Source organism: Dreissena polymorpha, chromosome 5 (assembly GCF_020536995.1).
Source record: "Dreissena polymorpha isolate Duluth1 chromosome 5, UMN_Dpol_1.0, whole genome shotgun sequence".
NCBI lineage: Eukaryota > Metazoa > Mollusca > Bivalvia > Myida > Dreissenidae > Dreissena > Dreissena polymorpha.
The window spans coordinates 31,962,101-31,986,639 of record NC_068359.1 but is presented as its reverse complement, the minus strand read 5'-3'; the positions used below and the strand labels follow the sequence as shown (position 1 = coordinate 31,986,639).

The 24,539-nt window shown below is 35.1% G+C and overlaps 2 protein-coding genes and 1 non-coding gene across 4 annotated transcripts; all 3 read right to left on the bottom strand.

Annotated features, from left to right (window-relative positions):
• Nucleotides 1–8,482: 8,482 nt before the first annotated feature.
• Nucleotides 8,483–12,891, bottom strand: LOC127881775 (uncharacterized). The gene is made up of 3 exons (XM_052429915.1): nt 12,229–12,891; nt 10,846–11,843; nt 8,483–9,174 (listed from the first exon to the last, which is right to left on the bottom strand). The coding sequence occupies exons 1-3, from the start codon at nt 12,561–12,563 to the stop codon at nt 8,825–8,827; spliced, it is 1,683 nt and encodes a 560-aa protein (XP_052285875.1). The 5' UTR covers nt 12,564–12,891; the 3' UTR covers nt 8,483–8,824.
• Trnas-aga (transfer RNA serine (anticodon AGA)) lies at nt 9,845–9,926 on the bottom strand. The gene has a single exon. It is a non-coding gene; the product is annotated as a tRNA-Ser (tRNA).
• Nucleotides 12,892–18,950: 6,059 nt separating the features above from the next.
• On the bottom strand, nt 18,951–24,090 carry LOC127881771 (uncharacterized). Of its 2 annotated transcripts, none has more exons than XM_052429910.1 (2): nt 24,038–24,090; nt 18,951–21,318 (listed from the first exon to the last, which is right to left on the bottom strand). In XM_052429910.1, exons 1-2 carry the CDS (start codon nt 24,041–24,043, stop codon nt 19,150–19,152), a joined length of 2,175 nt encoding a protein of 724 aa, XP_052285870.1. In that variant the 5' UTR covers nt 24,044–24,090; the 3' UTR covers nt 18,951–19,149. The 2 variants fall into 2 exon arrangements, with proteins under 2 accessions (XP_052285870.1, XP_052285871.1); XM_052429911.1 differs by lacking the exon at nt 24,038–24,090 and adding an exon at nt 23,683–23,955.
• Between the last annotated feature and the right edge of the window lie 449 nt (nt 24,091–24,539).

Sequence of the window (24,539 nt, the reverse complement as noted above, 5' to 3'; positions counted from 1 at the left end):
TGAGGTGGTCTTGTGCTGTGGGGGGAAACCGGAGTACCCAGAGGAAACCCCACCTGTCCAGTATGGTGACCACCAACCAAACTCACATGCGCCAGGAACGAGAATCGTGTCAGCGGCACAATTTATTTTAAGCTCGTCTGCGCTAACCGGTTCGAAATTTTAAGCTCGTCTGCGCTAACCGGTTCGACTTGTGCAGTCCCGGATTACCCATTTTAAGCTCGTCTGCGCTAACCGGTTCGACTTGTGCAGTCCCGGATTTCCCATTATGAAGAGTAAGCAGCTGCCTATGGGCCGCGAGGCGTTTAGGAGCCCCATGAGAACGTGACGAAAGAATTTTTTTAACTAGTGTTATTGTTAAATTTTAATCTAATAATTATAATGTAATATAACATGACATTGTTACAATGGTAAGGTAATTTAAACGACAAAAATCGACCACGTATGTCTTGCCAGCCATGGCAATGGTAAGGTAATATAAACGACTAAAATCGACTAAAGATCAATAATGATAGATCTTTGAATCGACTTGGCACAGGCGTTATATTAGGAAATAGGGGTTTAGGCGTGGGCCCCAATATTTCACCGCCTATGGCCTCCGCGGTGCTAACCCGGCACTGCACAGACGTTACGGCCAAAGTCTTTTAATCCAAATGACCCGGGTTGGTCTTTCCTTAATTCGTCTCTTGTTATTTTTATTCCATTATTTGTTGCGTTGTAACTTTTGTTAAGGGCATACATTTAACAGGTTGTTTTTTTTTTATAAATAAAATATGTTCTTCTTATGAATGTAATTGTTTCGTTTTTTATGTCAGTCCGAATAAGTTACTTGTTCACAGTTAGCAAGTACGTCTCAACATGGATATAACTGTATGTCACCTAAACATTGATATACGTGTATATAACCAGTAGTTGACAGTATCGGTTTTAACTGATTTGCTCTTCCCGCTAACAAGACCATACCGGATACAACAACATGAAGCATTTCGCAGGCAATAAAGGGGTAAAGACACAACAAAGATTTTTTTAAATGCAATATATTAAAATGATGCTATATATAACGTGGTAATCGACAGTATGGACCTTTCGGATGATGTATCATGCTTCCTGAATGTTCTTTATAATTAAACCATTGTGCCTAGTAGGGATAACTATGTTGGTAGTTATTAATCTAGTCATTTGTGAGTTGTCTTTTCCTGAATATTTTTTTTATCTTTAAAGCAGTGTGCTGAGTAGGGATAACTTTGCATGTTCTCATTTAGGCAGGCAATAGTGGGTTGTCTTTTCCTAAATTAACTTTCATTATTCAAGGACTGTGTCGAGTTGGGGTAACTCTGCTTCTTGTCATTTAGACAGTCGATATTGTGTTGTCTTTTCCTGAAGTTTCTTCTTTTATAAAAGCACTGTGTCTTATAGGGATAACTCTGCTTGTAGTCATAAAGGCAGTCAATAGTGAGTTGTCCTCTCATTTTTTTTATCAATGATTTATAATCCCCACTTGACAAACTGTTTCATTGTTTGACATGGAGTTTTGCAATGGAATCCTTCGTATGTGACTTAATGGTAGCAACTGATTTCAAAAATAAATACGTTTCAGGTATAGGAAGATTAATTGTTTGATCCATTTTCTTATTGCATGCAAGTCAGTATTATTTTCTACATAATTGAAATTTATATCTGGTTTACAGTAAAAAAACATAAGCAATAAATAAATAATAAAACAATATTTTAAATAATTTACACGTACACGTATTATTATAATAATTTACTCAATCATCATTATATGGTGTAATGGCAGCAGGGAATAGATACGAGCAGTCCTTACATGCTAAGCTGACACGACACTTTAAGCACGTTAAGCACCGTTTCATCAGAGATCGCCTTATATGAATGTTTAACATTAAATGTTTGAAACATGGTAATACACATGGCTGTGATTAATGAGTATATGTTTGCGGGAAATCCCGTTCATACGCCCTAAATTACTATTATTTGGTGTTATTTTTTCAAAACACCCGCTTAGTTTTAAGCCAAAATAGTTTTTCAGACAGAGATCAATCACCATCTGTCCGATATCGAAACGACTTTATGCATATGCTGAACTGCGATTAAGATGACGAAATATTCAATGTCCGTGAATGAAAGCTTTGAAACTGAAAATGTCCATGCCTTCTTATTTATAGACTTATTGTATGAAGTGACTTCATGTATACACATTTATTAACATTTTTGTTTTTTGTTTTGGACTTAAAAAATAAGGCTATAAGTGGGACGAGGCAACTTTATTGAATACAAATAAATCTGCAAAATAATCGTATTATTCCCGTGTTGTATGTCTAAAAGATAAATAATGAGTAAGATTTTACATATTAATTTTATGCTATTTAATAGTATATTTATCAAATGAATTATAAATCTATAATGTGTTATTACATGTAAATTCATGTTAAACGTTTGTTGTAAATTGACAAAGTAAAATCAGCATGTTCTTATTTAAGAAACGTCGTGCAAAAATGGGCCTTATGACATATCCGAACAGTGTAGCTCCAGATACGCCTCTGTGTATAATCTGATGAGGAGCCATTATGTCCGCAAATGGGGCCACACAACCTTGTGGACTTTATAGCGGATATGGCAATCGTGATACATCGGCTATCTCCGGACTCCTCCGGATTTATGGAATAAATCGTCTGCTGATGCAGAGTGCGAATATGGTAGCACTAGACAAGATTGCGCTAATGGATATGTATATTATGTAAAAAAAAACACAAAATCGTTTATAACTATAATATATTTGTCACATCAATGACATCTAATGAAGCATTACATTGACTTTTATTACACTGTACATGCGTGTCGTTCCACTCTATTTTATCAAGAGAAGTTCACGCGTTCTCTCGACTGCATTATTTTCTCCAAAACGTTAAAGACGGGTCATTATTTCAAAAAAACATGATCAAAGTTGTGTTTTCCAGCGATGAGCTGTCCCTGTCAAAGTAGATGTATGTTGCCCGGCCGCCCAAGCCAAACTGACTCGTGCTGCACAGGCTAATCTCGGATGACATTTTTCTCACGTGCATTAAGCCCCATTTTCCCAGAAAACTCGCTGCGTTTGTCCTCCACTGAGGTTAATGCCCTAAAAGATATTCTCAATAAAAAAAATATATAGTCTTAATAAAAAATAATAAATATAAAGTCTAAATAAAGAATAATAAAAATTTAGTCTGGATAAAAATAAAAAAAAAATCTTAATAAAAATAAAATAAAATAAAGTATTTTTAAAAAATGATAAAAATAAAGTCTTAATAATAAATAATAAAAACAAAATCTTATTATAAAATAATAAAGATTAAGTCTTATTAAAAATTTCTAAAAAAAAGTCTTAATACAAATACAAAATTATTATAGTTAAGTCTTAATACAAAGTTAAGGTCGATGTGGGAAAGTTGATATGTTGTTCTCCTAGCACCCAGGAGGTCACAGGTTTGATACCAACTGTGGAAGCCTTCTTTTGATATTCACCAAAGACACCAAAGTACTGGTTTTACCCAGGAAATGGACTATAGATCGTTTCTGTAAGCTGCCGATGCTATTAAGCTTAAACAAATAGGATTAAACGAAACGTCAAAGTCAATTGAACATCTGCCAAAAATGCCAACTAGGTTTTTTTTTTAAATACTTAAGATCCTTAATTACCTATAGCACGATTTGTCATTGCTCAGTAGCAAAGCCCTTTCTATTGTTTATCACATACCACTCTTCCTCAAAGTACACTATTTTGTGAGGATTAATATATGAGAAATACTTAATTAATTATTTGTCACATACAAAACAGAAAAACTATTTGTAACTTTTTGGTAATATTGTAAAATATTTTCTAAATTAAGTGAGAAATTTTATTTTTTCACGAGACATTACACACGATGGTAATTTTTTTCGCTTTACCCCGAAAAAAATAATTTGTTTTATCTAAGTTACTTTTAAGATATGTTATTCTAATGCATTTTTTCTAATTGATGCATAGAAATAAGATAAACAAATCAACATTTCAGGGCCATGTAGGATAACAATAAGTGTGAAATTGATTGCAAACATAATTTGTAGGACAGTTCCTGATCCTTCTTAAAGCCATGATCACTAAGTAAATTTTTGTCTCGTCTTTAACCAAGAAGAAAAAAGGCATAAATTAACTTGTTCAGTGCAGTTTAGGCTTTATTGAATATTTTACTAATCCAGTTTCTGAAGAGTAGGTGGACAATATGTTACAACGAAAACTGGTAAACCTTTACGCCAATTTCTGTAAGATCACCAGCCGGCAACATATCAAAATCTGGCTTCAGTGCGCAGGCTTCAACCACCTTGTTATATTTGGACTCCTGGAAATCGTTTTCGATCAAGATGTTTTTTCAGATAAACATTTCTTATCCAGGCCTGTTGGGCGACATAGAGGGCACACTACTGCTAAATTGCAGGTCAGAGTTATGAAACTAGGTCTGTCACCTTATACAGTGGCCTCGACTATATGTGTGAAGTTTCTATTTAATACTTGTAGTACAAATAGTAAAATAAAGATGTTGTACAGAAATCTTAACCTGAGCATTACATAGACCTTGACAACAAAGCCGACATGTAGGCGAGTGGTTGAGCTAAAACTAATTAGGGAAAAATCAAGCTTTAAAAGGTAATTTCATACCGTTTTTCTTTCTGCCAGCGATCAAAAATCGAAACAGGCTATATAAACACCCGCGGTCGAGCCATACTTGTTTTCCCTAATAGCTAGATATTGGTGCTGGTGACATTTTAGAAGTTTGTCTGGCATGGTATACACAAGTCCTGAGTTGAGCATTGGAAAAAAAACTCTTGACACGATAACGTTTGATAAATAAGACTCGATATGTTAGCAGGCTATGACAATATAATGCAACATTTGATTAATCAGACTTAATATGAAAGCAAGCTTATCTGCTTGTAAAGACAGCCAACCGCACACAGTGTTTTATCGATGAACATGGCAAATAAATCAGACAGATTCTTCGTGTTAATGCTGATTCACCTTTGGAAAAGCTATGATTCGGCACGTAGAGCCTTAGATTTATATAGGGATTGGTTCTTTAATCTTGGTTAGTTTATACTTGTTAACTGTGTATCCTTAAACAGGAAAATTCACGAGCCTTCAATTGCTTTTTTATCAGCGTAAAGTATGATGACTTTGCATTTGTATTTTTAGATTGGACATTCACCGAGTAGTTCAAGCTAAGTTACTCAACTGTCTGTATGCTTTGGATTCAAGAGGGCCAATATATTGTACCCACAAATAACAAATTAGGCTAAGAATTACAAATAAAAAGCAAATAAACGAAAGAAAAAAATGTATGGAAACTTTTCTGAATTTCGATATCACAATTTTGTAGTCTAAGATAATGGATAGAAGATTTGTGCCAACTTTACAGAAATGATTTGTTTGTTACAACTTTGTTAAAAAGCTTTTTACAGAAAAACTTTATCAAATTATTTCAACCAACTTCTATAAAATAGTGCTCTGCACTTAATTGAGTGGTTTAATAACTCATTCCTACTTTTTATATGGGAACTTTATATGTGCTGTTTTAGACTAATACATGTAAGAATAGAATATTACATATACAGTGTTTAGATGGTGAGACAAAGGGCGTTATTCTGACATTCAGTTTTCTTGTAACATTGAAGATGTCAGTGGCCGATGACAAACACTTTGATATGTTATAAATCAAATTTTACAACCTTTTACATGTCTGATTAATTGCATTTCCCTATAGAATCACAAAAAATGTAATAAATCAATGGTTTAAGCTAAAGAGCTGTTGGATGACAACATGTGTATTACTCACTATTGGAATATATCAATGTTAGTCTGGCCCTTAAAAAAAAGCAGTAAAACGGACTGAACGAATTTTTCTTGGTTCCAAGACTATTCCTCATTCTAAAGTCTAAGAATGGGTTGAATACGGGCCCAGAACCCAAACGTGATTTTTCCGATTCCTTTAGTATAGCATTTTCCATTCAAGATAATATAAATGATGTTGGACTACTAACCTTTCAATCATTCAAGTATAGATAGAATGGGATGACATAAGCAATGTTGAACTACTTACCTTTCAATTAAGCGTAGGTAGAATGGGATGACGTAATCAATGTTGGACTACATACCTTTTCTATCAAGCGAAGGTAGAATGGGATGACGTTAGCGATGTTTGACTACGTACCTTTTCAATCAGGCTTAGGTAGAATGAGATGACGTAAGTGATGTTGGACTACGTACCTTTTCATCAAGCATAGGTAGAATGGGATGACGAAAGCAATATTGGACTTCTTACCTTTTAAATCAAGTATAGATAGAATGGGAGGACGAAAGCAATATTGGACTACTTACCTTTTCAATCAAGTGTATGTAGAATGGAATTACGTAAGCGATGGTCGCCTATTTACCTTTTTAATCAAGCGTTCAATGAATGGGATGAAGTAAATGATGTTTGACTGGTTACATTTTCAATCAGGCGTAGATATAATGGGAAGACGTAAGTGATGTTGGACTACTTACCTTTTCAATCAGGCATAGATAGAATGGGATGACATACGCAATGTTGGACTTCTTACCTTTTCAATCAGTTGTGGGTAGAATGGGATGACATAAACAAGGTTTTACCACTTACCCTTTCAATAAAGCGTAGGTAGAATGGGATGACGTAAGCAATGTTGGACTACGTACCTTTTAATCAAGCCTAGATAGAAGAGTATGACCTAAGTGATGTTCAACTACTTACCTTTTCAAACAAGCGTAGGTAGAATGAAATTACATAAATGATGTTGGACTTCTTACATATTGGATGAAAGGTTAAATACGATTCAAATGAAACATTTGTTGTTGTTTTATTAATTTTATCATTATGTGATTTTCCGGAAAAATAAATATTATGATCTGAACTATGTGTAATAATTACTTTCTAAAGTATTTCAATATCATTAGACAGTTGGCTTATCATCATCAAAAACATCTTTAGTATCACAATATCATAGTATCTTGTTAATGGTAATTGTCATCTTAAACCTGTCATAAAAGTTTTCACTTCAGACAAAATTAGAAGCTAACTTACACATCCCGTTGCAGCCATATTTTTTCAACAAACTGGAGCCTTTTTTCAACATGAGTTATTATTGCAAGAACATTCTGAGCAAGTTTCATGAAGAGTGTGCACAAAATTTGGCTTCAAGATAGTTGACTAGGTTTCAATGTAGACTTATAAGGGAAATTCTCTTCCCCTTGGCGGCCATGTTTTTCAACAGGCTGGAAACACTTTTAACTCAACACTGAATCTGATATCATTATAACAAACCTTCTGAGAAAGTTTCCTAACGATTGAACTAAAGGTTCATTTGAATGCCTTCAATTATTGCCTCTGATTAACGAAGGGTAGTTATCAGTAACTGATATAAGAATGTGCACTCACTACAGGTTAACCAGCTACACTATGAAAAGTGTGAGAAAGGTTTGACTGAAATGCTGTCATAAACTGTGTAACCGCCGACTATACAAATCATAAAGATAAAATAAATATAAATCATATAACCTGAATGCAGTATTTGAATTGATCCATTTTAAGCTTAAGTCCCAATAATATAATATACAAAAATAAACCTCATGCGTTCAACAAATTACATATTATGTACAAACAATTATCTGAACAAGGAATATCTTGAAAAAATACGATACTGGTACACAGTATTGATGCTTGTTTTTTATTAGTGAAAAGTCATATCAATTAGACCAAATACCATTCAGCTTACTATTGTCAGTAAGTTTTTTTCTGCACAATTCTTAGCTGAATCACACCCACATCAATATAGGAGTGCTGTGCCAGCTTTTTGACGATTTAATCTCCAAATTAATCTTTTTTAATCATTACTCTAACTGCATTACTCTAAGTTTTCGGACATTCTTAGTTTTTGGACACCCTCTTGTAGGCAAAAATAATTCTTTTTCGCGACTCTTAATTTTCGGACATACAGGTTTTCGTCCATAATAAATGTCTCTAAATTTTCGGACAGTATATTTTACCGCACTATTCTTCATACATTGGCCCTGTTTTTGCTTATTTTGTGACACTTCGATCATGGATTTTTACAACCCGATTAAGGTCATTCAACCTGGCATGCATGTCAGAGGGCAATGGACCATTACATTCGAGTAATTGGTTAAAAAACCCTGTATTTTGTTTGAAAATAATATATTCACCCAACAGCATTTGAAACAGTGTCGTCCTATGAAGGAAGCAGAATGTTGTTTTGCTTAAGAGTAATTACGTAATATTTGATTGACCAAATACTTATGTTTTATAATATTACAGATAAAATGCAGTGCAATTAAAGACAGTGCATAATTCAGTGCAGAAAAACAACAACAATACATCATAATTAAAAAACAAAGATTAAACAAAGTTAAGTTATAATAATTAAAACAAATGTGATTGTTAGGAAATGTAAATAACAAACATTATTTTCTAGACATTTTTTTTTAATTTTCAAGCAGTTCATGTGAATGTGTTAAGTCAAATAGAAATACAAAAAAACAAATAATATCAATGAAACACAATAATTAACTATATGCAGTTCTAATGTTCACAGAAACTCTCTACATTCTTTGATTTCATAACATTATCTGTTTACAAAACAAATGCAACTGCAAAACAACTAACAATGTTTAGTATCATAACACACTGTTCTTACACATAACACAATCTGATCTGCTATTTAAATAATCTGAATAATAAATCAAGATACTTGTAGAATTACGCTATTGCACATTGAACACGAGGATACTGCTGTTAAGGAGACCAACAATGATGGACGCAGTGTGTCTGTTGTAGAAGACTGAATAAGGATTCACAACTCCATCTTCCCCTGTAACCAGAGTGGAAAGCTTCCTATTACCCTGACTGTCCACCTGTAAGATAGTGTTGGACTTGTATCCACATACCAGCACCTGGCCGGCAGGTGTCACGTGGACACCACCTGGGTCTTGTAGTGCGTGGTCAGTAAAGGTGGCAAGAACTGAACCATCCCTGGCCAGGGTGAGGAGCTTGTCCTGGGAGGAATTAGTGATGTACAACTTGTCCCCTTTGATACTCACAGCACACCTGTATACTGCAAAACAGAGTAACATAAACATATAGAATTATATGTATAGTAGTTATCATTTCACTGAACTACACGCACATTTTTAGGTAGGCTTTCCATGCTTTAAAAAAATAATATACTGATTTTTTCAAAACCACCCCACGCTCGGCTTTTGTCCAGTTGATTTGCACTCCTGGGGTTTATGAAAGATCCATAATTCATCCAGATTTCTAAATATGGGCATGCAGTTGTTGTGTACAGATGCAGTAAAGGTGTTCAAAGTTTAAACAAGATGAAATAAGTATTCTTTTACCATCTATTTTTTATAACTTGTTAACTATGGAAGAACGCCAAGAAATGTAAGTGGTTTTAGCCAAGTAAAAATTGGGTTGGTTAAAAACAAAGTGTCATAATATTCAAAATAGTATCATTGAAATAATATTTGGAACTTAGTTTTTATAGATACACTATATACAGCAAAAATACCAAGAAATAGATAGATTTACCGTTTACTTCTTGAAATAAAAATGAAACATGCATGATTCGTATTTTCAGCAGTAAATCACCCAATTTAGCCATAACGTTGTTTTAATTTAAAAAATTGAAGAATGTGCATAAAAATTCCAACATATTTAACAATAAACATAGCTTATATGCTATACGTTAGAAAGAAATAAAAAGCGTCGCAAAAAGAAGGCGTTGTCGGCAGGATTCGAACCTGCGCGGGAGGATCCCAAGATATTTCTAGTCTATCGCCTTAACCACTCGGCCACGACATCTTCGCATTAGTATCTGCTATAATTAGATATCCATAAGTAAACAGGTAAAAAGGCTCTTCAATCTTCGAAGAAATCGCGGAAAATCATTACGGGTGCGCTTCCGTAATAACAAATCTCATTGAAACTGTATTTCTAATGTGTTGATAAACCAGATACAACAAATCACCAAGATCTTTATAGAATCCAATAAAAATGAATATGTGTGGCAGGAAGTTCTGATCCGGTGTTTTGTGTTCGCTCAATGTTTGAAATGTTTATACAAGACTGATGTTTGAAATGAAATCACTAAATGCAATAGAAAGACATTACCAACACATATACACATGATTATAATGTTATCGACACATAATGATATTGAAAAAGTTTACATGACAGTCAATCATACAAAATAATAACTATAGATATTTGTGTTGCTGAAATTAAAATACTGTATCTAGTTTCTTCATAGTTACAAAAGTCACTTGTAAAATTAGAAATTCAAAGTCAGTTACTGAGAATTAAAAATTAACCAAAACACAATTTAAAGGTTACAAACAATTATTACAAAGTACGCAGTGTCTACTCTGAAATCAATATATAGATAAATTTTCAACGAATTTTGTGGTGTCCGCTCCATGACAAAATCAAATGTTCAACTTAGTTTTAGGTCCAAAGTTTAATATCATACATTATTTAAAAAACAACACAATTTCAAGATCCAACAAATATGCCAAATTTTACTAATCCATAAATTTAATATCAATTTAATTTAATGAAATCACAATCTTTTAGACATGGCATAGACATGAAATGTCTAAATTAACTAAACATTAAATTTTATTCTTAACAGTGTTGGATACAATAAACAGATAGTTCATAACAAATTGATTCATTGCACATATTCCTAATGATATCAAGATTAATTTGCTATTATTCTTACCTGTACACCTAGCTGATTTATCCTCATACATCTTGCTGAGAAGTTTCCCACTCAGTGTGTACTTGTACAGTGCAGTATCAGCAGTTATATACAGGTCATCCTGGTGGAAGGCAATACCGGTACATCTATGTTGTAACTGAAGATTTCTTCCTGTAACCAGCTGCATGTTGTTGACCGTGATAAACTGGACCTCACATTTCAAAGTCACAGCCACCTCACTGGGTGTGATCTGACATAAATCGATTGGATATGCCTTGACATTCCAGTGACTCACCACTTGGTATTCCTGATCAAGCAGCTTGATTTTCTTATTATTGTTGTCTGAAACCAGGACCCGTCTGTCTGGGAGAACAATGATGGCTGTGATACAGCATTCCTTTGAATCACCTGATATTTTCACATTTTGTACAAACTTCCCCTGAACAGTGATTTCATTGTTTGGATTATCTCGTCCCATCAATGTATGGGCACTGTGTTCAATACTACCAACCCCTGACAGTTTGGATAAGTACTGTACAATGTCACTGTTAGGCTGGAATTTTATTGAAATTTCAACCTGAAAAGAGTTCTTCAGAAAAGTTTTAGACTGTTCTATTTTATCCTTGCATTTTATAGTGGCTATGAAGGATAGCTCGAGCTTGCTTTTATCACTAATGTCCTGTATGGCGTCATGAAGTTGATTTAATTCATCCCTTAGCCTTATACATTTGTCAACATCGATTTTGGCAGAGACTTGCAGTTTGGTCAGAGTATCTTTCATTTCCGTCAGTGTCTTCTGTTCAATCGTATCTAAGGCTGCATTTATTTGTCGGCGAGTTTCCTGTATCGTGTGTAACTGCTCATCAAACGAACTTTGCAGAGACCGCATGCTAGCCTTCTGTTTGTCTTGAAGTTTCTTCATTTGTTCCAGAATTGATTGGATAGAAACTGACAGTTGCTGAAGGTCTGTGGACTGACTTTTCACTTTCTCGGATATAAGAGTTACTTTTTGGCACTGTCTGAAAGAAAAGGGAAAAACACTTTAAATTATTTAAAATACTTATAAACATTTAACAAAATACGGCTTTTATCATGGAAATCTTAAAATAATTTGGTCCACAACATGGTATAATCTACAAATATCATTTTTTATTTAATCTAAAACATAAGTCTTCATTTCAGAGACAAATCAATGACCCGCTTACAAAGGATGCTTATTAATGCTGACTTCTATCTTTAAGTAGTGTACATAAACAAATTGATTGTTGTCTGAAACATTTTGCTTATATAATCAAATTGTATTTACTTGGCTTTCAGTTGCTTGCAATAAAGTTTGAAAAAACTATGTTTCTTTCTTAAGGAATGTGGGTTTTTTTCTATAATTAAAGTAAAGTAAAAATATACCTGTGATTAAGGAATGCACAATTTGTGCAGCACAACTCACTGTGGTTATCACAAAACAATTTCAGATTTTCTTCTTTATGGACATCACATTTCAGAAGAAAATCTTCCACCTTCTTGGCCACTGGCCATTTCTTCATATCTCCCCTTCCAAAAGGGGCATGTTTTGTAAACAACTGATTGTGCATGCCAATGCAATTTCTGCAATAAAACGCCACACATGATTCACAGTAGAAATCAGCTGTATTATCCAGTTTCTTATCTTCACAGGTCGAGCACAAGAAGTTTTGGACCATGTCAGATCCCTTGTCAATGGTGGATTGTGAAAAGGTTGCCATTCTACTGAATAAGTTTTACAACAGCGGTTTTAGATCCTTTACCTTTGATTAAACTGAAATGTTTTGGTATCTCTTAATATTTGTAGGCTAAATTAAAGAGCTGAATAAATAATGCCCAATATAGTCCGTTAACAAGTAACACCTTACACTACGACAATCCAACAAAAATAATATCAAGCTTGTTTAAGGTGAAACCTCCGTACACAAAGTAACTATGTAACATGAACTGTAGGGTAAGATAAAACCACATGATCAAACCTGAGATTGTGGTTGGTTTATTTGGGCATTTAAAAAGAAATATCTCCACACATGGCAGTGTTTAATCAATAAATCAGCAAGAATAGTTGGTTTAAGTGAATTTGATAACATGGGTTTGAACAGAGAGCATTTATAACTGTACACCACTTGAATGGCAAGTTAGGCTTAAATAAATGCACGTTTTACTTAAACATAATTTACAGACCGACTTAACAAATAAATGACAACTTGAAAATAAATTAAATTGTTCTCGTCATGCCTGAAATATTCCCCTCGTGCTGCTTTGTCAGAGGGAAACGGTAGTTTGGTTAAATATTCATATAATATAATTAATACCACAACATTAACAGTTTCCAAGATTGGCCTAGAATAAAGTTTAAATATAGCAAATGGCAATAACACTAATCCATAGGTCAGAAGGCCTTAGGTAACTCACCCGAAACCGGAAGCTGAGCAGCTTTTTTGCTGTTTCCACGATAGCCATCTTGAAACTGTTACTTAGCGATGATAACATGAGAATGGATGTTCTAAGCGAGTTTAAGGATGATTAGGCAAAACAATGTTACAACTAGAGTGTCCATAAAGCTTCACGTTAACCATATAAAAACACGGACCTGCCCAATGGTGGCCAGGTTTTTAAATTCTTATAATAACATAGATACCACATACACTTTTCAAGACAAGCCAATGACAAAATTTAAATACAAAAATGGCAATAACTTTTACACATGGGTAAAAGGCCCTAGGTCACTCACCTGCATACATGCTATAATTTTTCTGGTCCAAAACGGGACATTTCGAAAAAAATTGTCGGGACATTTGACCTCAAAGCAAGACTGTTCTACAGAGACACCTACAATAATATTTCATATCGCCTTTACTTTAATCAGTATACTACTTACAAAAACTCTAAATGTCAGGCCAATATTGACCATAAATGTGTTTACGAATTTCATAAACACAAATGTCCTCAATATTCAGGAATTAAACATAGGTGCACCATGCGCATGACTTCATAAATTGAAATGATGGGCAAGCCTCTATTTGATACCCACGATAATATCGAAAGCAATAAGTAACCCTATCATAAAAACACCATCGATTGAATGCTTGATAAAATCCCTAATTTGCCGGAAAATGACTGCCAAGGTGTGAACAACAACACTGGCACATGCTTGATTGTTGAAAACAAAACAAATACCATCAGGGGGCAATAAAGGGATAAGCAAATTTTTATCAAAACTGAGCTTGCATAGCGAATTTTTAAGTAGAATTATGGAACTTCAGTCGCTTTAAGACAAACTATCTCAAATAGGGACAGCAGGACAAACAACACAAAAGCGGGACCCTACCATGGAAATCATGACATGTATCATGTGCGCTCACCTGAAACCGGAAGCTGAGCACCTTTTGTGCTGTTTCCGTAAACATCTTACATCTCAGCCATGATATCATAAAAGCAAATGTTCTGTGCACGTTTCATGATGATTGGACACAAAAATGTATCTTTTAGTGCTCAAAATATTCTAAACAAGTTAAATTCTTATTGTGCAACACATGTGGCATGTAGATTGTTAATTAAGCTTCACTATAACCATTTTAAGATAAAACTACCTTGCTCAATGTTGTTAAGGTTTTTCAATAGACAGTAATCATGTTCAAACTCTTCCAAGATATCTTGGACAAGCAACTTTCTTGAGGACCTGACACAACAAGAGCGTTGACAGCATTGAAAGTCTGTTGGTAAGATTCCGGGAAGTTTCTGCTGAAGTAACTGTTTAAGGGACAGTTGAATTAATGCAAATCTAAATTCTCTTGTTTCAATTAATGATATCATAACATTATTAATATTTACGAGACTGAACAACTTTTTTATTCAGAAGCTAAGGTCAAAGTTATATTTTTTCTTGTTTTGTTTGTTACTTTTCATACATTATACATTTACGATCGCTTCATTTTTTATTTAAGCCGAAAGAAACAAATCATAGTTGTTGTTGTGTTGTTCTTCTGTTATATTTACCGACTTCGTTACATACGCAACATATTACATGCACGCTGTATATAAGAGCACACGTTTTGAAGTTTCCAATTCTTATTCAAACGATATGCAATATAATGTGCAGATTAATATCAAAATATTGTAGTTTGACCCCCTCTCTTGCCGCCCAAAGTCGAAAGATAAATGTTTGCCGTCACAAAGTTTAACGAAATTAAAGGCCTATTTTTATATTTTTTTCACATAGCTATTGCCACATTTCCTCTGAGTGGGAAAGGGTTAATACATTATACTGTTTTGCTATATAACAACAAACCTGCGTTTGCATAGGAATCAGTTCATGTATCGTCATGTGTAATTAAGCTCTGTTCTTTATGGCATTTAATGACTTAATGTATCTGTGTTCAGTGTTGTCTTAGATGCAGTCTGTATCTATTCTTACTTTAAATCAATTTTCGGCGGAAAGTGTCTACCCTGATAAACCTGTGTGGACACATTGCAACACTTTACTCACATGCATTAAACTTCATTTTCCCAAAGCAATGCTCATAGTTAGCTGTAAACAAAGTTTCTTGTCGAGTTTTACAATTTTATACACACCATTTTGTGTTGTTTTGGAGAGCTGTTCGCTTCATCTAAAATCGATTGAATATAACTTCCAAGTATATTGATGAGGTTTAAATGTTTCATGAAACATATAGATTTGAAAAATGACATTCCCTTGATGACTTAGTAACATAATTATGTTACAGTTCGTTCATATGATAGTTTGTATTTATGGTTCATATTTAACACATTTTTGTTTTGTGAACAGTTCCTTAATTATCAGATCGACTAGTTTTGTTCTGAATCAGATACGTAAAACCCTTTTTATGTGCAACATAATGAAAGTCTTGTCCAAGTGCATGCTAAAACAGGGTACGAGGACTACAGTAAAATGAAGTATGTATGGCTGGGCTTAAATAAGTATTCCTTAATTACATGCATGTTTCTTAATGACACATTGCACACATTTTTTGCGAATCAGAAGAAAATAGGAACCAATTGCTTTCGGGACAAAATTATTTTAAAGTCTCTCTGTGCGATACATTATGAATGTCTTGTATTTGTTTATTGTTTAATTAAGGATAATACATTACCTCGTATAATATCGCACTAATCGCGGAAAACCAACTGTAATGAAAGTATAATAAAGACAGACTATTGGAGTAGCTTTTACAAATATTGTTTTGTTATATCAAATGATTCTTCTAATCTAATATGTTTTTACTATAGCATGCTATTCACTTTTAACTTTTCAAGGCAGTAACATGATTACTTTGGCAATGACATGTTATTTAATGTGAAAAGGATTGGTCTGCCTTAATATTTCCTGTGTGGTTTCAGCAGTTTATTTTCAGAGACTAAAATCAGTGTTATCAAGACCCGGTCAACGAATTATGCGTAGTATTTATTCTCGACCGATTATTACTGTATCTGAAATGAAGAGCAGATCGTGCCATATTATGAAACCTGTAATTTTGAACACATTTCAACCGAGCACAAAGAAGCGCATCATAAAGTATTGACACACATCGTATCGTAGACTGGATCTCAAAAGAAATACGACGATCAATTACGCGTGGCAAATTGTTGCATTTGTGGTTGATCGCGTAGTAAACAAGAGTTCAGCGTTTGGAGACATATGCCCACCCCCACCCCCCAGAATAGGGCTTTGAACTAGTGACCCCAATTTCAAAAGGGGTCATGTACTATGCAAGGCAAATGCACATGTGAAGTATCAAGCCAATTAGTTAATTCTTTGAAGAGTTATTGATCGGAAACAGTTTTCACACGTATTGTGGCGGTGGTCTTGACCTAGTGACCTCAATTTTAATGGAGTAATCTACTGCCTAAGGCCAATGCACATGGAACGCGGTGTGTTTTTTTTTCATTCAAAATCAGGTCCGGTAATCGGCCCCATTCCCAATGGAAACAAGAGGGCCTGAAAGGCCCAAAGTCGCTCACCTGAGATTCAAAGGAACTGACCTGTTTTGTGCAGCCCAAGATGTCATAAGAACAAATGTTCTAACCAACTATCATGAATAGAGAACAACCTGGTGGCCACGTTTTTCAACAGACCGGATTCATTTTCGTACACATCCAAAATATCAATTTAACAAATATTCTAGCCAGGTGTTATGAAGATTGGACAATAAATGTGACATATAGAGTACTAACAAGTTTTTTACAATTGCCTTATAAGGAAAAATGCCCCTCCCCCTGGTGGCCATGTATTTCAACCAACTGGAAAAAAAATTAAACTCGTCCAAAATATCATTGGGATAATTTTGGTGACCAAGTTTCATGAAGATCAGACAATAAATGCGGCCTCTAGAGTGTTAACAAGTTTTTTACAATTGCCTTATAAGGAAAAATGCACCGCTCCCTGGTGCCCATGTTTTTCAACCAACCAGAACTATTTTTCAACTCATCTAAGATATCATTTGGACAAATCTTCTGACTAAGTTTCATTTATATGATCAGATAAATGTGGCCTCTAGAGTGTAAACAAGGTTTTACTATAGCCATATAAGGAAAAATGCCCCGCCCCCTGGTTGCCATGTTTTTCAACCAACACAAACCATTTTCAAACTCGTCCAAGATATAATTAAGATGAATCTTCTGACAAAGTTTCATAAAGATTTAACAATAAATATGGCCTCTAGAGTGTTAACAAGGTTTAACAAAAGCCATATATAGCAATATAAGGAAAAATGCCCCGCCTCCTGGTGGCCATGTTTTTCAAGCAACCGGAACCATTTTCGAACTTCTTATCTTCAAATCTTCTTACCAATTTTCATGATGATCGGACAATAAATGTGGCCTCTAGAGTGTTAACAAGGTTTTACTATAGCTATATAAGAAAAATGCCCCGCCCCTTAGCGGCCATGTTTTTCAATACATCGGAACCATTTTTAAACTCATCCAAGATATTATTGGGACCAATCGTTTGACCAAGTTTCATGTAGATCGGACAATAAATGTGGCCTCTAGAGTGTTAGCAAGGTTTTACTTAAGCCATATGTAGCCATAAAAGATACATGTATTACGAAGGTGGGCTTGATATGATATATATATACATTCTTTTGATAAAAACATGAACATAACATGGCTTAAAAGATTATTGTCGGGCGACGGAAATTATTATAAACTACTTAAATCGATAATAGATTTCAAAACTATGTTAAATACTGGCAAAATGTATGCAGACAAAATATGTTTACACTTGAAAAATAAATTTTGGCTCGATGTTCTTATAAACTATCTTTTGTATATTAAAAAACTACCAATAATAAATTTTACAATCATACTTTTAAAATTAACAAGAGCCATTCTTACATTAAAAGTCTGTATGAAAGAGGTATTTGTCAAAACAAACGTAAATTTTATATATTGTATTTATTAACATGTGCTAGGTTTTTTTTCGTAGTTTTAAATTTCTAAGCATTAAATAACGGCTAATTTATAAGTTTTGTGACATAAGTTTTGAATGTAGTAAAACGTAAAAAGCGGGCTTGCGTTTAAAGTGAGGACGTCGGAACATCATGAATGCGTGTATAAATAATTAAGTGCACAATCGTGACAAGTAGTGTGTTTAAAATTAACGTTTTTAAACTTTAAATTGATATATGAAGAGACAGGGGGGAGAGGGGAGAGAAAAACTGGTGAAGCTTTAAATAGTATCTTCAGCAAATTTACATAAGAACGATATAAACTGTCTTCATCAATCAAATATTCATTATAACATTTAATGCAAATTTAACAATTTTATGTACAAGACAGGATAAAACATTCAACATCACAACGCAAAAATGTAATGATTGCAACTGCGATCATCGCCAGCCTTGTGAATGTAAGACAATATACATCCTCAATTCTCTCTCTTTATGCAAACATATTTTCACACGGCGTAACATAATGGCAGCAGGATAACGTTTTCGGGGCGCAGAATCATCGGGGTTTTCAGGGGCTTACAGACGGACTGTTCAGAATGTAAACACACCGCTAAGAACTTTATTTTTGCAAATATCTCACGTAACTGAAATACATTTCCAAACATCGTTAGTGCATTAAAGACAGTTTTTAAAATAGAATTTTTGAACAATAACACATGCTTATTAAATAAAGTAATTGTGATGTTTTTCACATTGCCATAAGCAGCATTAAAATCTGTATTTTATGAACCGGTTAAAATTCGTAAGAAAAATTGTTTTACCAGTGTGTTTACATCCAATAACGTTTAATTGGTAATCCCATATGTGCACAGTCACGTGATCATGCATCCTGGTTTTAAGGTCCGTAAATGAGCCATCCAATAATTCTAAACATGTGCCAGTAAGCGGCGTTATTCTGCGGTTGAACACTCAATGACAACATGTAGCATCGCCAAGCTTGTGACAACTCGCCTTCAAGCTCCCAACAATGTCCGAGCAGATTCAGCGAGGTTTCGATGTGACCAAACGTTTTAGGGACACACATTTCTCCATCTGAAAACACGTGATCTTGGAGATTTTTAAACGCAATGTGTTTGCCGCTGATTGTTCCAGTAAGTCGAAATGTTAGATACTGTAGGTAGTACATGTACGTCCTGGAATCAACCACTGCAAGCTCCATCCAGAAACTTCCGTCCGATGCATGACGGCAATTTGCATCCTCCATCGTTACCGTTCTGTAAAACTCAGCGACAAGCTGCCCAGGGACACAATTCATTTCGTGTCTGTTAAATATCGTACACAGAGCAATAACATTTTGCAAAATGTCTGGGAGTTCTTTTCGCCGTTCCAGCAGCTTTAAATCAAACTCAGATTTCTTGAAAGGGCTGTAAGGCATTACTTTGTTTGAAATGAGAGCGTCTACTTGCTCAAGTATCGCATCTACTTCTTTAGAACGCCGTAACGAGAAATATATCGACGCCAACTTAAGGCGACTCGAGGTCACGTCGGACGTCAGTGACTTATCACACATGGTAAAAATCTCCTGCGGTATGCTTTGATTCTGACCAATACACAGCGTTGTCTTCATTGCGGTCTGAATGGAATAATGGAATGGTAATACAATGGAAACTGCTGAACGAATTTTCCCCGTGCTAGTGTTATTTATGCTTTCGAGGTTTCGAACGTACCGGGCATGGTCGTTTATTACTTTTGATGTTTCTACTGCTCCAAACATCTCCATTAAGTAAACATAGACGCATAAGTGATAGATCACGTGTTTAAATGACTTTTCGGCAACAACGGTATCAAGTTCTGCGCAATGAAGCCAACGATTACATTCTTTGGAATTCGAAGATATACGGTTACCAAGATCGTCCATTTGTACGTTATTCAAACAAGACACATCGTTGCGGATCATATCCGTGAATAATTCTATCAATACCGGAAACTCGTTCCATCGAAGTTTACCGGCGAACAAATTCACATTTGCCGTCGTGTAGTGTGGGCAATATCGCGCCTTTAACCATCGCCTTAATGTTGTCAACCAAATTTTCAAACATTGGATAAGATTTTCATCTCCCCAGATGCATGTGGAAGACCTTTCCACGCTATACAGCAACGCAGTTTTCAAGTGAAACGTGCTTAAGCGGTCGCCAACGAGCGGCTTGCAAAACTCTTTTCTGATCATTTTCATGACTACGTACACTTTCATTTGCGGTATTGTAAGGTCGGACACCAACAGCCGCTCCATTAAATTGGTAGATAACCTCCAATGAAGCTCATGAGAGTTGTCAAATGTTCGTACTGCTAATGTCCCTAGGTGTTTGCGCGGATCCCAGTGTGTTGTGTTCTCAACATGCGCAGTCGGAACAAGGAATACCCCGCTATTCTTAAGCTGTGTCAACAATTTGGACCCAGGCCAATGCCCAGGCTTTGGCCTTCGGAAAATGTATTGACAATCGTCAGGCAGTTTTGCACAGTAAAATGCGCGGACCATATCTACTTCTTCGTGAATGGTTCGCGACGGACCGTGTTTGACAAAGTCAATACCCCACTCATCGCAGGTCATTTTGATATGCGTTTCGTGCAGAGTGTTTTTCAGGAACACCCGTCCTTGAGCATCCATATGATGGCCTGGAAGCGTACTCTCCGTCAATAATTCAGGATAATTAGGCAATACGCCTTGCAGACAGCAGCATTGGGGCGGGGGCGACATGTCCGTAACCACAAATAACTGCAGTTTCCCAAATTGCCAGTCCGCGAAATCTTGAATCACCGGCCATGCTTTGTCGCACATTAGAACATCAATGTCTGAGTGCATGCCTTCTGTCGTAGTACCTTCGTTTTGGCTTCCGAAAGTGTAAACATCGACATCCCGGTCCTGTGCCTTTTCATTGATGGTTTCAAAAGCTTCAATATAAAGCCATGTTGTCCTTCTCAATTGAATCGTTTCATTATTGACGCCAATGTCATTCAAAGCCTTAGCAAGAGCCGTGGATGTCACAATTCGCTTGTTCTCCATATTCTGAAGGAAAATAACCGTTGTATTAGTATGTATAGAAATATATACCTATTCTTTTTTTTAACTCATCCACAGGTAAACGGTTAGGGTAACTATACTAGCGCTTAACTCATATTCGATTCGATGAAAATATCTACCCAGAGGTTGTTATTTCTACTGATTGCTCTGAAAACCAACGGCTTATTGGAAAACGTGAGATACTGGGAAAACAGTCCGAGTGGTGATAAAGCATGTGACCTCGCAGTTTTAAGGCAAAGTCCTGTCAAACATGAATCTGATTATCATGGACACATTATAATGTTTCCGAATGCACGGTCATTAACCGAATGTCCATTTTATAACTTATTAAACAATTACAAAACGTAATAAATCTATGAATTGAGAAATGAGAACTCGTGTTGCGCGGATGAATACTTATACTTATTCATTTTGAGCGCAGATCTCATTATATAAGCAAATATTTATGCTTCAAAAAAGCAAGTAACCTAATATATAATTTGTAGATACAATATGACAGGCATAATGGTCCCCATTTAAAATGCCGAACTTACAAAAACACAACTTTCCAGGAAGGCTATTTTTTCATTTTCATAACTATATGCAAAATGCCGGAGTTAAAAATTATTCGGCGTCGTATTAAATAATAATATTCAGCTTCGCATTTTTGAGTGTTCAGCTTCGCAGTTTTGCATATTTTTATTTCCACAATCACGGTTCGGCATTCTATCATATGGCCGGTTTGGCGTGTTCTGATTGGTTAGGTGATTCGTCGTTTTCTGGGCATGTGCGCACTGATTTCCCGCCCTACACCGTGCAAAAATCACGAAATGTCAAACAAGAAATATCTTTAACAAGAAATATCTTTAAAAAAAAACAGATATACGGCGTTGATTGTGATTGGAGTTGGTGAAAGGTAAAGAGTTTAATGAATGAGATAAAAGATAGCGAATGTCTTTTTCTGTGCAGTTCTTAGCTGCATCACACGCAGTACGGGATGTTACGCGGAGTTTTCGCGGCTTATTTTACATTATTACATATTGCTGGTCATAAACCTATAGATACAAAACAGAAAACCAAAAGAAGAATATAAGTAAAATTTAAACATATGAGTCAACCGGCCACACGCGAAGTATCCGTACATATTTTTAATATTTATACGCGCGTTCTTCGAACAAACCTGTTTTAGTGGTTTGTCGGGCATTGCTATTTGATTCAATTATTAACAGTATCGAGAATCATCGCGCTCGATGCTTAATACATAAGTCAATATGGTGGAATAACTTTTGTTAAATTAATCAAAAATAATATCATGGTATTGTTGAAAACACTTTAAGATTCTATTATTGACATACCACAATTATATCGCTGAATATCTTCATTTAATATATTTCTGGTCTAAAGAAAATTCCAGTTAACCTAGTTCACGCGATAGCGTCTATATTATATAACGATTATTTTACTGGCCGCGATCTGACCCTGATACCTTGCGGGTTGGAATGCAATGCATTAAAGTGAGGGCACGCTTCAACTGCTGGAACGACGGCCTGTTTAAAACTTTTTTACTTTTATATATTACATATTCGATTTCGAAAACAATTTAAAATAGTTTGGCCAAAACGAATATCAGGATAGGGAAAAACGATACTTTTATGAACTTAAATATACTAGTGCACAGACAGGAATATGGAAGTAATTACTAAATATGAGAACATAGACTTTAAGTACAAACGCTCTGGCACTGGCAATCCTCTGAAAATAAAAGGTGCACGCACAAACTGTATTGATGTCAAGAGTCGAGTGTAAAACTGTTCTATCTATCAAGCCTTTTCATTAGAGATAAAATTGTTTCATGCTGAACACGCAGTAAAACAGTGTTACAAAGACGCGGTCATGTTTCCAATGTTCTGGTGGTATGCTCAAATCAGCCAATGGAATAAATGAAGTGTATTCATTCGCGTCTAGCCGCGGGAAATTTTATTTGAATTTTATTGGACACTTATAAAGGTCAGGTAAGGTCAAAAGTGACGTTAAACAGATACGCCGAAAAATGTACGTTCGGCATTTTGAATGGGGACCATCGATATACACATGATAATATACACAATAATTAAACAATTTAATAAATCAATAAATGCTTTAAACACCATCTTATTTACACATAAAAGTACTAAAGGTAGTTAAGCGCATTCACATATGACGTAAAATATGTTTTGAAAAGAGGATATATCATGTGACCTGACGTTTAGAAACATAGAGCGATGACACGAACATAATTTTTAAATAATGTCCTTTATAATTGTAAGTAAGGTAGATGGGACTATGTAATACGATACTGTTGCCTAGAAATAACAGAACGCGACAACTTACGGGAGGTAACGTTGAATAGCAAAACTTAGGTAACGCTACATGCCTGTCTTATAGTTTAAGCAAAATATCGTGTTCCCAATAAACACATGTCGTTGAAATGACCCAAACACGTTCAGTAAGAAAAAGATACAGTCCATACCAAATGTGATTAAATGATTAATAATTATCCACGATTCATATCGCCATTAACAGTTCAAATCGAAAGTTGATTTAGTCACCGTGACATGAAATACATTTATTATTCCTTTTGCGACGTTATCAGAAACAAATCATTTATAGCCTTCAGTCTGGAGAATTGTGCAAAAAAAATCGAGAAAAAATGTCACCAAACACGATCTAAATAATGTCCATTTACCATCATTGTGTAGTATCGTTCGTTCAACCCAGTTGACTTTACCCAGTTTCTTACCTGTACCGGTAATTACTTTGAGCTATATAAGGTTGCATGCTACCGTTCCAGTCACTCTGGTTCAGTAGACGATTTAATGCTTAAATCGTCTATCTTACGGAGGATTCCGGAGATAGTCGACGTATCACGATAACGTTCCAAACAAAAGTTGCGATTTACCAACAAGGATTTATACCATTTATACCATTTAAGGATGCGATCGTAATGAGAGGATCAGTATCAGGCCCTGCACACCTACCTCACTTACTTTTCAAGTTTGCTAAATCGCTATATATAGATCTAACTGATATATATGAACCAATCTCACATGCACCGGGGGTTGCATTAAAGAATGTATGCATTATTTTCAAACAAGCTAAATATCACTTCTGACTAAGAAAACTGTTCATCGGAAATATAATATAGCGTTTTAAACCTTGTTCTTGATATTGTAGCAAAAAAATGTGTA